The 17274-nt window shown below is 40.1% G+C and overlaps 1 protein-coding gene across 1 annotated transcript in view; it reads left to right on the top strand.

Moving 5' to 3' along the window:
• The window catches only part of B3GALT1 (beta-1,3-galactosyltransferase 1), a 347043-nt gene extending 330192 nt beyond the window's left edge, over positions 1-16851 (top strand). Inside the window, exon 4 of the mRNA XM_030580774.1 lies at positions 10525-16851. Within this exon, the coding sequence (XP_030436634.1) occupies positions 10755-11735 (981 nt within the window). The 5' untranslated portion in view covers positions 10525-10754 and the 3' untranslated portion in view covers positions 11736-16851. The remainder of the gene's footprint in view (positions 1-10524) is intronic.
• The last annotated feature ends 423 nt before the right edge of the window (positions 16852-17274 follow it).

Below are 17274 nucleotides of genomic sequence, written 5' to 3'. Positions count from 1 at the left end.
TTACTAGACCTTTGAAATTACTAGGCTGCTAAATTTTTTTGGCTAAGCATCCACAGCCTGGCCAGCCTCAGCATAGTGGCTCCTATGCCTCTTCTCCAGGAGTATAGCATGGGAAAGGAAGCTCGGCCAGCGCATCTCTAGACTCGCTTGGGGCCATTGACAGACTATGCAAAGCAGAGCTGAAGGCTGCACAAATTTATGCTGGGGCACTAAAGTGGAAGATAAAGGAGAAATATACATAAGCAGATTTTTTTAATCCAAAAAATGTTATGCTTAAAATATTTTTCTGCTGTCTTTTGTTTTTTTTAATGTTCAGTTGCAGTTATAAAAACTTTCAGGTGGGAAGAAACACCAGTCCTCTAGTAGGTGTCTCAGATCAACCAACCAAAAATTGAGGCACCTAAAAAAATACCACAGCCAAATGTTTGGAAACTCTGGTCCTAAACTTAACCCCAGTGTACTTCCCCCACCCTGGACTTTGGATTTTTCTACAATTTAATAATTCAATTCCATATATGGTCTAGAAAAAGTAAATGATTTAGAACTGACTCTTTTTGCAGTTGTACTCCAACATCTATTTCACTCAGGGACTACAAAACATTTGGAATGTTTAACAAACCGTCACAAAGCTGCAGAAGAATAGCTCGCAGTCTCCTGTAAAGTCACCTATACCATCTGTCTAGAATTTCCTCAATAAATTATTCTACAAGTATAGTGCCAAACACATAATAGTTTCCCTGGAATTCTTTGTAGCTGAATTCTTAATGTGCTGAATAATTATCTTCTCAAAAGATGACAAACTTTTACTTGAGTAACTTCAAATCTGCATAAATGGTAGAGAAATGTAAGTGTCTTGGTCTGTGCACAAATGAAAGCTATGATCAGAGAAAACACTTGCAAAGACCTCTCTGCAGGGAAAGCTGATTAGGGTCTGTTATATTTATTAGGGTGACCAGATGAAAGAGCTGTGAAATATCGGGATTGGGGGGGGGGTTGCCAGCAGAGCAACAAAAACAAAAAAAAACCCAAGAGCTGGTGGCTGAGGAAAAAACAAATACAAAAGCAAAACAAACTAACAAAAAAAACGAACAGCTGCTGGATCATAGGAAAAATTGGTGGGGGGCTGAGCACCCACCAGCAGCACCATGCCCCGCTCCCCTGCACCAGCTTGTCTTCACTCTGCCTCTACCTCCCCTGAGTTGGTTTCCACATCCTGTTTCTCCCCCCCTCCCTCCAGTGCTTGTGCTGCCATACAGCTGATTAGTGTAAGCCTGGGAGGGAGGGGTGAGGAGGAGGGACCAGGGCAGAGATTTGGGGAGGGATCCAATAGGGCAGTGAGGGGGTGGGACTGGGGGGCCTCTGATCTCTGGTGTTTCACAGGGCTCAGTGGTTGTCACCACTCCTATTCAACATCTGTGTAAAGCCCTGAGGGGAGAGTGAGATGAGAGGTTTACAGGCTTATTCCAGGCTTACAGAGTTGGGGATGCCTATCATACCCCTATGCAGACACTGCTGTTTAAGGTAATAAAAAGGTAATAATTGGTATATCTCCAATCTCCTAGAACTGGTAGGGACCTCGAAAGGTCATCAAGTCCAGCCCCCTGCCTTCACTAGCAGGACCAATTTTTGCCCCAGATCCCTAAGTGGTCCCCTCAAGAATTGAACTCACAACCCCGGGTTTAGCAGGTCAATGCTGGAACCACTGAGCTATCCCTTCTCCCCAGTTACCCCATTGCAAGAGTTCATCTAGAATTGAGGGAAATGGTCTGATTAGGCTTAATGCAGAGAAGATTGCCTGAGAATTGTATAGGAACAGTTGGCAAAATTCTCAAATGTATTAATTATCTATCAAATATGTTATGTTGTGCAGACAGCTCATGAAAATATTCTCAATGAACCTCAGTTTGTCCTAAATCAGTTAGGCAAAGACACAAGGTTGTCTCTCTCTTTAGTTGGATCATTCATTTTCATATTTTAAGGCAGTCATAAAAATGTTAAATATACTTGAAATGCCTAAAAAATGCAAGAGTGCTGCGGGGGGGGCGGCGGTGTCATTAGTGCTGAATCTAGGTCCAGTCTGCAGCACATTACAGAGGACTTTGGCTACTGTCAATGATCATGCAAGCAACTCAATCACATGCCTAATACTAAGCACACAACTGGACCTACTAATGTCAAAGCTATGTACCTTGCTGAATCAGAACCATATTTAATGTAAGTACTTGGCAACCTTTGACATTCTCAATTACTGGCTTATTTTCTCTCATAGAAAATCTATGTTCCCCTGCCCAATAAATCCATATATTATTGTGACACCAGCTTCATACCACTGTGCAACAGCAGCATTAATGGAATTACTGTGCAAGTTGAGCATTACTGGAAGTAGATGACATAATCTTTTGTCCATTAGCCATAAAAAATGACTGATCCTACAATTGATGTGCTAAAGCGGGCTCTAGAATTCCACCACTCTGGATGTTCTCCCCTGCTCTGACTATTGCTAAAAATTATTTAGCACAGAAAAATACTCAAATCGTTTACCTTTGGAAAGCAGTTTCAGACATTTAAAAAAAAACAAAAAACCACTTTTCCAGACTCTCCCTACATGCAGGTCTATCCCTTTTCTCTGTCTCCCCATCCCCCAACTCATACACATCCCGCCATTTAAAAATACAAAAGCTTGAATGCACTTCTGTACTCAGTATATATTTCACACTTTTTTTTTAAGTACAGTAACTCCCCGCTTAACGTTGTAGTCCCAAAAAATGTGATTAAGCAAAACTATGTTAAGCAAATCCAATTTCCCCAAAAGAATTAATGTAAACAGGGGGGGCTAGGTTCCAGAGAAATTGTTTTCACCATAGAACTATATATTATATAGATAAACACACAGTATACATTTTAAACAAACAATTTAATACTGTTCACAGCTGTAAGGATTGTGAAGCTTGGCTGAGGTGGTGAAGGTAGAAGGTGCAAGAGGGCTGAATGCCTTGCTGCTAAATGATGAACTAGCGCTTGGCTGAGCCCTCAAGGGTTAACACATTGTTAATGTAGCCTCTTACACAAAGCAGCACGAACATGAGCGAGGGGAGACAGCATAGCAGACAGAGACAGACACACCTTGTGTGTATGGGGGAGAGCCAGAGAGAGAGAGATGCACACTGCCCCTTTAAAGTAAGCTGACCCACTCTTAAGTGCATCCTCTTTTTAAATGGATATAGCAGCTGCTGCCCCAAGCTCTCTGCGCCTCTCTCCATCAGTGTTCCCTCCCTGCTCTATATGGAAATGGAGTAAGCGGGGTGCAGGAGTAGGGGGAGGGGGACACCCTGACATTACCTCCCCCCCACCTGCACAGCAAGCAGGAGTCTCTGGGAGCAGCTGAACTGCTGTTTGATAGCCTGCTATGCAGCTGCAGCACGGAGAATTTAGGGGGGTGGGGGGGCTGCTTGTCCACCCTGGTTCCAAGCCTCCACCAGCTAGCTGCAATGGACTGCTCTTCCTGCCAGCAGTGGACAAAGCAGGCGGCTACGAGGGTTAGAAGGGAGCATTGCACAATTTTAAATGAGCATGTACCCTAGTTGATCAGCAACGTAACAATGAAACAACGTTAACTGGGATGACTTTTAGTGAGGAGTTACTGTACAAAATAGACTTCTACAGCAGATTCCCTTAATGTAAATGTTTGCCTAGTGCTGTTGCCTCCTATTCAACTGTGTGGTGATTTAAATAGATTTCTCAGTCCTCCTCTCTGACAGGACAGGACAAAGGAAACAGTTTGTATAGGTGAGCTCCCTTGTGACGATATTGACAGCACATGACTGATTGCCACATAGAATAGCTTGGTACAATTAGCCACATTAGAAATATTTTTTAAGAAGTTTTGATATTGTATTTAAGACTACATATTCAAGATACAAAACTAAAGTTATTAAAATATTACTACAAGCATCTGAACTGACAATGCTAGCGTGATTAACCGTTTCATGGGACACTATGCTACAAGACTTATGTTCTGTCTTGTCAAGAGAAAGCATGTGTACTGCTTCTAAAAACTTGCAAAGAGCCTGAAGTATTTGTGTATACCGAGGCACCAGTATTAAGACTCCATCATTGCAATCATCCTGAAAGTGCTAAGTAGAGCATATTGAGCATTTGACAGGATATGTCAACACAAAAAAGGTAATAAATAGAAAACTTGGAACATTTATTTTAGCACCACAACCAAACATAAAAAGAACTATATTTGCCCAAGTCTATTGTACTATGAATATAGCTACCTTATACCAATTATCTGTTATATGCAGGATGCTGTGGGTTTACCCTCAAATCAGAAAGGTTATCTAAAAAACTATTAGCTTAAAATGCCATCAGATCCTGAATGGATAATGGAGATCTTTAATAATGAGATTCTGGTCACTTAAAGCTAATATATACAGTGGCATTTTTAAAACTTTCGGTAAGAGAAAGAAAATTCAAGATCTAGTATTCTGAACAAAGCTTTAATATTTGCTGTGCTAATATTCTTGATATGAAACTTGACCTGACATACTCTGGAAGCAAGTAGTGAATTGGCTATCAAAGTCAAATGCTATATTCTACATCCCACTTTGATACAAATAGAGATTTTAATTTTTTTTAAAGAATGTGTGTTAATACAGCATTAACACACATTCTTTAAAAAAATTAAAATCCATGTTTGTATCAGATATTAAATCTTAAGTACTCTTCCACACCCTGTTGCAATTTGTGGGATGTCATTTCAATCGTTCACTCTCTGAGTTCTCAACAATCCTCCTATTTTCTTTTCTCACAAACTAGGAACACACAGAGAGCTATTGATACTGCTGGGTGACTAAATAAGACATTGCTGTATGTTTGGAGGGGGGTCATTTTGTGTGTGTTTTTACTATTGTCATCATAAAACTAAGAAAATCTATGTTTACAAAGGAAACCAATGAAGCTTTTAAAGTACATGCACACGCATTACACCTGTTACACACACACACCCATACATATGAGATGGTGATCTCTAGGAGATATTTCTAAATCAGGTGAACCCGCAGAACCATGTGATAGGTTGCATTTATCATGTACCTTTGAACACCTCATCTGAGTTCTGGACATAAAGCTCACTATTGGGGCTATGTTTAATATTCCAAACCTAGGAACAGCTTTCAAACAGTCATTGTGACACTCCTTTGGGGTACCCAAGGTTGGGAGGCACCTCACTACCACCTGCTCTTAGCATCAGAAGTCATATCTGTACCTTTTGAGGGTCAGCTCTCTATCTCCACTGGCCATGGGCAACACAGGTCATCCCCTCTAGGCCTTGCAGGCCCTGATGTCACTGTACACGTTAGCAACAGACACACTCCGATAGCCGAGTCCTCTGAGCATCCTCCTGGTGTGTCCAGTCCCTGTTCCACTGGACACTTGTAGTATTCACAGATCTGCTACTTCCACAGAAACAATACACCCCAACTTACTGCTTCCACCTCAGATCATTGCTCTGCTCAGCCCACAGCACTTACACTTGTTCTCACTACAAACATATCTAAGTTTATTTAACAAAGCCCAGAGATTTAAATAGTAGCAAATATATAAAATAAAATTTAACATGCTTTCTAAAGCCTAGATTAATTAACAAGATACTCTCCTGTCTTGTAGAGTATTGCTCACCCAAAATCCTTGCAGTGCTTTATAGTCAAACACTTTTCATGAGATAAGCAAACCGCCAGCTTACCTCCTAGGTGAAAGACTGTGTGCATTCCCCTGCACCCCCAAGGTACACCAGAACAATACTTGGTCTTTATTCATAAACAGCACATCTTCCTGCTGTTTATTTCATCCTGTAAATTTCCTCTTGTCAATTTTGCAGTCCTTCATTCCACCTTTGATTCATTATGCAAATAGGCATACCCTACACAAAAAAAAACAGACTGGGAGATAGGCATCTGCCACCTCCTGCCTGAAAGGAACATCTCCAAGCAGTGTCACCTTCTGGTGACCTGCCTTACTCCCAGACCTTAAGAACATAATTTTCAGTGTGCGTATTATATTTTATATATATATATATATATATATATATATATATATATATATATATACACATATATATATATATATATAAATACACACACACACACACACACACACACCCCTCCTCACATATTACTGTACATACATTTCACAATGATTATGACGACCAGTGGGCTTCTGGCTCTTGGTAGAGACATCACCCACTGGTGAACTATTATGCAAATATCTGGCCCAGAAGATCCCTATAAAAGCCTATGCATTCCCTGTGCCCTCTGCCCATTGGCACTAAGAGGTCTTTGTGTCACAACCAGAAAACTGTGAAATTTCATTTTGAGTTACATGAGCCTAAGGGCCAGGATGGGAAATAATCATTCTTGGATGAGTGATGGCTTTAAGATCTGATCTCTAATGAAAATTTTACCCCAATGAGAAAGCTAGGAATCTTTCTTCCTACTCGTGTGACACATTTGTAGTTTCTAGCCCTGCTAGATCATGAGATATATGGGACCTTAAAATCACAATAAGTGGATTGAAAAAATCTATTTTATGTAATTTTACAGTTTCTAAAATGTATTAGTTAATTTTCTTCTCCCTCAGAAATCTGTACAGCTACGTGTGGTAACTAATGTGCCTATATTTACTGGGGAAGGGAAAAGGAAAGCCATATCCCAATCCACTATAAAAATGTCCTAAACCACTTTCTGCAGCATATACAGAATATTGCCTGGTATGGTACAATATTAAGATTTTACGTATCATGATTGCACAGCTGACCTACACTGCCACTCCTTCCTTAACTCACTGCATAACTTGAGCAAATAAATGATCTTGGATTACAAAACACACTTTCTAATATGGATGTTTTTGTACCTGCATAGAAGAGAGAACTCATCAATCAGCATATCCCTTCATGGCTGGATGCAGCATTACAGGATCTTCCCTTCAGTCCCCTCCTTCTAATGACCATTGGGGTCCTGTGGTGGTCTGGTTCTTCTAGGGACTCAGCCCCAGAGCCAAGTTACATACATCTTCACCCCTTTTGGTGTATCATTATCCCAATGAAACTGTGTCCTTCACAGTAGTAATCATCAATTTGAAATCTTCCAGCCCTCCTGGGTTCTTCTTCAATCCCACTCTTCTCAGAATCAGGGGTTTCTGGGCTTCTGCCCAGCATCTCTCAGCAGAACATAAACTCCCCAAATAAAACAAATTTAGGCCACTGCTTTTCATGCCACCACCCCCCTAGGCTTGTACTTTCAGTCTCTCTGGTTCTCCCCAGCTCCTTATTCCTCTTCCAGAATGCCAACCCAAAGGGTGACCTCCCAGGGGCCTTGCCCCTGTTTCTGTGCTCACCACTGGGCTGGCTTTATTGCTGTAACTCCCCCCGGTTCCTTTCACTTAGATAGGATACTCAAACCCCCTCTTCTCATGGGTCTCTCTTCCCACTCTGAGCTCCTTCCTTTACCTCCTCCCCAGCTGGGTTTGATAAGAAATTGAGTCTGACACAGTTTCCAGGTGTAAGCAGGTGGGCTAATTGGTCTCTCAGGCTTGTGCTAACCTTTCAGTTACCCATGTGTAGTCTATAGAAATAATGCTGTAAGGCATGGCAATACAGCCATTGTTTCCACTTCCTGGTTAAAAAAAATGTCCTAATCTGGAAATAAAGTTAGAGTGACATTTTCCCTCTTTTTGCTGTATCGATCTGCTTCTTTTAGGAAAGTCCATCAGGGTTTTTTTTGCCACACAATTAATATGCACACAGCCTCAGTTTACTCCAAAGACAGCTGCACCTGTGCATCAGAGGGCAAAATTTTGAATTCATTAGCACATGAGCCCAGTTTTCCCGGAACCATCCCAGTTTTCCCAGAACCTTCTTTCTGGGCACCCAAAATGAGCATAGACACTATTAAAGCTGTTCTTTTGCTCAAAATGAATGTTAACAGCACTTATTCCGTGTTCTGTGATACATTCATTCAAAACTCTGAGACTACATCTACATTTATGGTGGTGTATAGAGTACAGTCATGCACATTCAGTTAGCAGTGTAGATGGTGAAGCACTGATAGGTGAGCAGAGTAGTCTAGAGTGCCCTACAAGCCTGAGCCCTAGGGCAGTGGTTCTCAACCGGGGTCCACAAGCCTTTTCAGGGGGTCCATAGGGCCCCGCTGCTGAAACCTGGTGCCCTGAGCCCCAGGGGCCCTCCACAGGGCAGACATGTGGAGCAGCTCAGGGTTTCAGCCCCAAGTCCCGGTGCCCCCTCACCCTGTGAGGCTGAAACCGGGAGCAGCATGGGGCAGAAACCCCGAGCTCTCCCCATCCCCCTGCCAGCTGCATCTGAGACCAGGCAGGCCTGAAACCCTTAGCTCCCTCCTGCTGTAGCCAGGAGCAGCATGGGGCTGAAACCCTGAGTTCTCCCCACCAGCTGCCACCACGAGCAGGGCGGGGCTGAAACCATGATGCGGGCAGAAACCTTGAGCCCATGGGCAAAGTTGAGGGGGCACAAGGGTGTTGCCCCCCAAACTGCAGTGCCTTACCCAGAATGGGGCAGTTCCGGGGGAAGCACCACTCCTCCCCCTCCTCCTCTCCCCCAGCCAGGTCCTAGGCGGGAAGCCAGAGCCAGGCAGCTCCTCTGGCTGGCAGTGCCACAGAGTGGGCAGCTGTGGCATTCCCCATCTGGTGCTGGTGCCCGCCTGGGTAGTGGTTGCTTCTCAGCTCCCAGCCCCCTTTGGCTGCTCACGCAGCCAGTCAGAGCTGCCCGGGTGGCTCCGGCCTAGCAGAGCCCTGGGGGAGCAGCCACTGGCACACAGTCCCAGATAGGTGGGTGGCTTGCTGAGGTGAGTCGGGGGTAAAGGTGGAGCTCTCTCCCTGGACCCCACTGTGCAGAGCTGGCCAGAACCCAGCCAGCCCTTGCCCCCACCCAAAAAACTGAAGTCAAACTACATCTATGCCCAAGGGTTCTCACCTTGGCCCAGAGCCCTGAGTGCTCCCATCCCTCGCTGGGCCCTGGAGTTGTTCTAGCATGTTGAGGGAGTCCTCAGAAAGAAAAAAGGTTGAGAATCCCTGCCCTAAGGTATATATTCCTACACAGCTCTCTACATGCCAGAACTGTGCCTTCAGTTTAGTGTCCCACTGTCTCCCCACTGCCTGAGTCTTTTCCCACTGCAGTAAAAGGCTCTGGCAGTGGGGAGACAGTACACAAGTAGCTACACGCCACAGGCAGGCAGGCTGTGTTTACACTAGGGTGACCAGATGTCTCGACTTTATAGGGACAGTCCCGATATTTGGGGCTTTTTCTTATATAGGCTCCTATTACCCCCTCACCCCCCTGTCCCGATTTCTCACACTTCCTATCTGGTCAGCCTAGTTTACACTTACGTGTAGCTACACACAGCACAGAAAGGCTCCTGCAAGTCTCCACTGCTGAAGTCTTTCCCTGTGGCATGTAGCTACACATCACAGTGACAAGTGTGGACGCAGCCTGCCTCCCTGTGGCACATAGCTACATATGTAGCGTCTATAGTCTACATGCACCTGTAACTGTAGAATAGCCTATGTTGCAGGAAAAATTCTCCCCTCTAGTAAATATGCACATGTGTCTGTTGAGTCAGTAACAGAGAGTAGCAAAACAAGCACTTTTTTAAAAAAGTGTACTTTCGCATGAGTATTTTGCAACCTTTCAAAAAAATTTTACCATGATAGTGTCTCAGTTTATTGTTTTAAAAAATACAAATCACCATAAGCATACACTAGGGCAATATTTACTGTAGATGAGGCACAGTATTAGCTAGAGCAATGCTGCAGAAAGCTACTGCACTGTTTGTTTAGAAAAAAAACTATAATCACATCTTCCTACCATTGTCTCTACTAGATTTGTATTTAGATCTTTACATGGATTTATTATGGGCTGTTTTACGACAGCATATTCTTCCCTATTATGGTTATTATGCTTAGGAACAGGATTCTAGTCCAAACCTGCTTAATTTAATTTTAATTGTTGCCAGGACACATAGTAGTACAATTTATATTAAAACTGGGTTTGTAGATATCCATACGCATACTCCACTAACTCCGTCCTACAAGACTTGTGTGCCTTATTAAAGAAGACTGTAAGCAAATATTAATTTATATGTATATTTTAACATTTCATTTACTTAATTATATTTTAATGTAAAATGCTTTATAATTTATCTTAAAATATTATGCTAGATTGTGGTAGTCCAAAAGAAAGAGATGAATTCCCAGCAAATCCCTTTTAAATTTTACTGATGATCTAAAATACAGTAACAATCTTTTCAATTGGATATAATACAAGATGAATTATTAGCCTGTATATTTCATAAACATGTTCGTCCAGGATGGGTATATTCCAGTACATTATGTTGTATCAAAGGATTTCATGAAATAAAATTCAGGAGAATGATAAATCTTATGTCTTAAGAATATATGACATAGCAATGGAAATCTTTTTCTCATATTTTTCAGAGAGAAATGAAAATTTCAAGAAATAGAAGCTGCTACTATACAAAGAAAGAAAGAAAAAAGCCTCTTCAGGGTTAATATCCTCCATCTGAGATCCATGAACAATTACACAGTTATTTTTCTATATCGAACTTTAAGGTTTGTTAATAATATGCTGCCTTTGCAGGACACAGAGATGCTAATGGTAAGAAGGCTATTTATTCACTATACTGAATAGAGGAGCTACAGAAACAATGGCTTCAAAGGTCTCATGTTTATATGTTCTGACAGTAGTTTGTTGGGCAAGTGCTCTTTGGTATTTAAGTATAACTCGTCCTACTTCTTCCTACACTGGCCACAGACACTTCAATACCATATCGATAGCCAGGAAAAATGTCTCCTTTGGTAATATAAGAACTCGACCTATAAATCCACATTCATTTGATTTCCTTATAAATGAGCCTAATAAGTGTGAGGAAAGCATCCCTTTCCTAGTCATTTTGATCAGCACGACTCACAAAGAATTTGATGCAAGACAAGCAATTCGAGAGACTTGGGGAGACGAAAACAACTTTAAAGGCATTAAAATTGCCACTCTCTTCCTTCTTGGGAAGAATGCAGATCCTGTATTAAATCAGATGGTAGAGCAAGAAAGTCAAATTTTTCATGACATTATTGTTGAGGACTTCATTGACTCTTATCATAACCTTACTCTTAAAACGTTAATGGGTATGAAGTGGGTGGCCACATTTTGTTCAAAAGCAAAGTACGTTATGAAGACAGACAGTGATATTTTTGTAAATATGGATAACCTTATTTATAAACTTCTCAAACCCAATACCAAGCCAAGGAGAAGGTACTTTACTGGTTATGTCATCAATGGAGGACCAATAAGGGATGTCCGCAGTAAATGGTACATGCCCAGAGATTTGTACCCTGACAGCAATTATCCACCTTTCTGTTCAGGCACTGGCTACATTTTTTCAGCTGACGTAGCAGAACTGATTTACAAAACCTCCCTCCATACCAGACTTCTTCATCTGGAAGATGTATATGTGGGACTCTGTCTTCGGAAGCTTGGCATTCACCCCTTCCAGAACAGTGGTTTCAATCACTGGAAGATGGCCTACAGCTTGTGTAGATATCGCAGAGTGATCACAGTGCATCAGATAACTCCAGAAGAAATGCACAGAATTTGGAATGACATGTCAAGCAAGAAGCATCTCAGATGTTAAGATTTTTACAGATGTAAATACTTTTTTTATTATTTGGGCAGAAAGGAATCGGATAATTTATAGGAAAATTAACTTTGAGGAGGGTTTTAATAACTGATTTTGCATTCTTGTCTTGACTCCTGGTTTGCACTCTTCAGACTCTATTCATAAAAGACTTTACACAACTTAAAGGGGCCAGAGTCAAATCTCAGAGTCATTGCTCCCTATAACAACATTTTAAAAAATCAGCTCTTGCACCTGTATGTATAAGAACAGTAGTAGCTAACCAGAGCTGCATAACAATTCATGCCCATAAATCTGAGATGAAAGTCTGGCCCTAAAAAATGAAGAATCATGTTAACATCTTTATCTCATCCTCACAAGCTATAAGTGTCTTTTTTTTGGGCTCTATTCATAAATATACACACAAATATTAAAAAAATATACTAAGTGTGTGCATTTACAGCTTGAGTGCTGTCTTTGCACTGATTTTATACACCCGTATTGCCATGTACATTTTACTGTACAGTATGTGCAGTTTAAAAATCAGTTTATTGCTGGCAGAAAGGCAGAATTTAAACAAGTGTGAATATAACATTGAAAATCAAAATACTGTAGGTCTTAGAAACATTACCTGCCCAAAGATAAAAAATGCCGCCTTTTGGGGGCTTGTATATGTAGATTTAATAAAACCACATAATTCCCCCTGACTAAAAGAGCCCTATCAAATATAATCTTAGAATGAAATATAATTTGTTGTGAAATACAAGAAGAAAATGTGTGCAACAAAAACTAAAAATCAAATCAAATGTGTATTCAGGATAAAGGTACTTAACGTACTTTAACATTTTCTTTTTAAAACAAGTGCAGCATATCTCCTTAGTACTACTTAGGACTTGTAGAGATATATATGCACTAACAGTAATACTATTTTGGTACAGTATTATTGGACTAGACAGTATTATCACCAATGGAATTTTCATAAATTATAGTGTCTGCCATAGCAAATATGTAATTTTATTGAATTGAATGGAATTTTATTGAATTGAATGGAAAATATCAGTAAAACAATCCTTTCTTACTGTCTTACTGACTAGAAGCAAGTTTACCATCTCCACATCACTCAGTATATCATTAAAATTAAACACAACATATGGTACTTAAAGCATTTTGCTTTCTTAGAGGTAAATTCTGCTTTTTACCACAGTGCACCCATTACATTGTAATTACTCAAGATTTATACCAGTGAAGCAGAGGAGAATTTGGACAACACAAAAAATATTTAGTCAATTCCTTCTTGGGCAACAGAAGGAAAGTATAATAGCAGTTATGTGGATCTCTCAAGGGGAGAACAGATCTTCACAGCAAAATCAAGAATATTTAGAAGCAACATGTACATAAACCAAATTCTAGTCTTTGTTTCATACGTGGAGCTACCAGCGAAGTCATTATTAAACCAAGAAGTCACTGAGGCCCAATTCAGGAAAGCATCTCAACTCAGGACAGCTCTTAAGCACACACTTAACTTTAAGTATGGGATTGAAGTCAATGGGGCTCAAGAACATTCTTCAATGTTAAGTCCATTCTTAAGTACTTTCCTGAATCAGGGCCTGGGAGCTGGGCACACAGATTCCAGGGCAGAATTTGGTCTTCAGACTACAAAACATGTGACTGCATAATTTAAATTTTCCCCTCTAGGTACAAATACCTTTCCCCTTTAGGATTCCCTTTCCTTCCCTGGCCTCTTCCTACAGCATAACCTGCTTCCTCATGCTTGCTCTTCTCTACTCCCGTCTCAGGCCTGTGCATATAATGAGAGGACAATAGATCTCAGAAGCACATCTCTCCAACCTTTATGGATACTAGTGGAGCAAGATTACTGAAAAATATTTTTTGTTTGAATCATTAAAGCAATGTACTTTCACTGCCTTCACACAAGTGTGCTTTCTGTTAATATTCTTGCAAGATGTTCACTGGAACAAACATTTAAACAAATAGTATAGAGTATAGTATAGTAGAGAAATTGAATTTTCACCTAGTAAACATGACAATTCTCACTCACATCTGATAGTAACAGATATGCTCATTCATCCAGGTGACCTAAATGTCCAATCAAAACTACTCAGATTTCAAATATTAAATATTTACAGTTGGAGATGGTCAAAAAATCCAAAAATAATTTTGTAAAAAAATTCAAAATGTTGATCTTGTTTTTGTTTTGATGTGCTCAGAATGAAACTATTACTCATTCTTTGTAAAATATTCATCATTTTGAAAAATGGTTATCTAAAATTTTCATGTTCTGAAAAGTTATTTTAAGAAAGAACATTCTATAACCATTCTGACAACACACGACATTTTCTTAAAAAATTAAAGCAGCACAGCCTTTTTCATAAAACAAAATTGACAACTGACATTTTTTCACAAAAGAAAATCATTTTTGAAAAAGGCCATCATTGCATGAAGAGTTTTGTCTGAAAAATTTCAGCCAACTGTATTCACAATACAATCCAAGAATTACGTGCTGAAATTATTTTCTGAATAATTTCAGCAAAAAGAATTCAAAAATATTGCTGCATGTTCACAGTTTGCAAACTGAAAGAGGCAAAATTCATCATAAAAGTTATAGCTATGGATTATTCAGCAATCGCTGGTGTCCAGTGTTGTGTAAGTGCAGAAGGATAGTTAGTCCATATGTCATTCAGGATATCCATGGAGAAGCAGTATGAAATTATTGATTCATTGTTCAAGTGAAATCTCTGACATAATTTTGTCTTTAATCTTATCTGTTAATATCATGCCATAGGTGTACATAGCACTTTATAAACAAGTGAGCGAGCATTCCTCCAGCAAGGAGCTTACACACTAGTGAAAAATCCTGCTAACCTCATTCACATACCAGTATTATTGATTTCACGGGAACTGCTTGTATAAATCAGGTGAGGAGGATTTGGCCTTTAAACCACACCATATAGTGCAGTGAATGAAAACAATGGGCATGGAGCTTTACTTCAGAGTTAGAAGTGAAGCTATACAGTAGTTAGCCCAAAAGTTGCCGCTAATTTATAACTACAGTAGCATGTATATCTTTAGATAAAAATCCAGAAATGTTCCTATGTACGCTGAATTTACTACAATGAAATCAAGATATATCCTTCTCAGCTGCCCTTGATAAAGCTATTCTTGCTTCCTGCCAAACTCAGATATCTAAGAAAACAAAGTTCAACTGTTTGCACGTATGCATTTTATACACAGAGAGAGACATACACACACAGAGAATTTCATCCTTTCACACACAAGCCCAACTATGTACCGGTAACTAAATGGAGGGTGAAAGATGGAATTCACTCCCAGCTCATGGGTAAACCACAGACTGCAATGCAGTCTCTCCATGGACACTTACTGTAACTGTTCCAACCAATAAGCTGGAATAGCCTCTGCTGTATCATCGCATATACTGTATGGGGGTATTGGGCCCTGGATCCAAAAACTCATGAATCCTGTGACCTTACCTCCAGCCATTCACACTCTGCTGAACCTATTTGGGGGCAGCAGAGAGACCACCCCTCTTTGGCCATGAGGGTCACAGGGCTCCTATTCCCCTCATCACAGGGCTTGAGCTTGGAGGGCCTTGAATTTCCTCCTTTATGAGCAAACTGCCTCAGACAGCGTAAAAATTGCTTTAATGATTAGCAAGTACGTCTTGAAAATATTATTTCCTGGTGTTTATAAATAAATAGCTTTTTGACAGAAATGTAAATATTCATCATGGAACTCGTACATATATTTTGAAGGCATTTTCTTCTATATTCAGCTGTATATATGTAGAGTCTGCTTGCGATGTAATATTCTGTTATGCATGGAGCTGGGTTAGGCATTATGTTTGTCCAGTGCTTCAAGAGCCTTAAGCATGTGTACCCTAATTTTTGAATATACTAGACTTTTTTATGTAGGTGAAATAAAACATGAACTAATTTTCTATTTTTATTAATTTTCTGATACTGTACTTCACTAGCTTTTTACGACCATGATATGGGTTTAGTAATGAGATAAGATCAAGTGTAAGTAGTCTCTTGGCCTATCCAAGGTCGTGATCAAGAGTCTTGATGTTTTTGGTCTTTTGGCTTCGAGATGAAAACCTTGTCTGTATCTCTGGAACCTTGAAGTAAAAATATTATCTATGTTATATTTTCTCATCACTCAAAAAATGAATATGCAAGCCACATCTGGAAAGGGATATGTATGGTCCTAAAACCGGCACACTGTCCCTCTAACCCAAAAGTATTTGTGTTGGACTGAATAAGGTTAAATAGCAACAAGCAATGTTTGCATTGGGCCTTCTTTAATCAAAACAAATATTTGCATTAAAGGTCATTTTGTTTTGTTAAGAACAGGGCAAATGACAATTTAAGAGTGCTGGATTTTAAAATCATTTAAATCAAAATATGAACACAGTCATATTTAGTTTTGATTGAATTGTAGCTGAACAAAGCACATGGTACTAAGAAGCTGGGGGCGGGAGGGAGGAGAGGGGTGCAGGGAAGGGGGAAATGTCTCTTTTGGAGGAATTTTTCACTGTAGCTTTTCCTGTCAGCTGACTTGGGAATACTTCAGTGAGTATTCAAGATTCATTTTCCATCTTTCCTAATATTTAAATTCAGTGCAGATATTGATTCTTTATGGGGATTTTTTTAAAGCATAGAAGGCAAGGGCAATTTCTAAATGAAGGAAGTAATTAATTAGAAAAGCGTGTTGATAGCAACTGAACTTTAAGTGTATCATTATATATGAATGGCTGTACTTATGTATTTATTTGTCAAAATTGTATATATTGTTTTATCTACTGTAAGTGTCTGTAAAAGTGAATTCTTTCAAAGTATTATTTAGGGTTTTGTGGGGTTGCCAGTCAAGCTGCTAATCAAGATACTATTTTTTGTATAAATGTCAAATTAAAAAAAAGGAACAAACAAATGAAAAACTGACAGTATCAACGTATAGTTCGTATCTTCACCTCTCTCCTTCTCAACATGTAAACTATTATCAGAAAGCACGATGCTAACATATAGGCATATCTGCCATGAGAAAGAGCATTGTTCTGTAAAAGATGATTTTTTTAAACATTGGGAAAAATAAACAAAAGGAGAAATTATTGTATTTGTTCATCATTTCTGTATTGATTTCCTCAAGCTAATGTAAACATTATTCAAATGTATGATGGTTTTTTACCCTGAAGAGTCAATCTTAAAACAAGCCTGACAAGAGCTGGGCTTTTTCAAAGGGGGTTATTGGGTGTCTAGCTCATTTCAGCTCCTTTGACAATCCCATCTAATGTTGTTAAGCAGCCAGGCTATGCAGATCTGAGCTGAAGAAGGGGTGCAGCCCAACTGCCCCAGATATGCTGCCTCAGCAAGGCACAGCTGCTCCAAGAGCTCTATGATAAAGCACTTCTCTCTTTGGTGCTAGTCAGCGAGTGGTGTGAGAGGGGCCATGACCCTGCTCCTTCCCACAATCATTTGGGTGACTTGAACCCCCGAGATGCTAGGAAGGACTACAAATGTCA

Source organism: Gopherus evgoodei, chromosome 11, assembly GCF_007399415.2.
Source record: "Gopherus evgoodei ecotype Sinaloan lineage chromosome 11, rGopEvg1_v1.p, whole genome shotgun sequence".
Lineage (NCBI taxonomy): Eukaryota > Metazoa > Chordata > Testudines > Testudinidae > Gopherus > Gopherus evgoodei.
The sequence above is the reverse complement of the archived record's forward strand: the minus strand, read 5'-3'. Positions and strand labels throughout refer to the sequence as shown.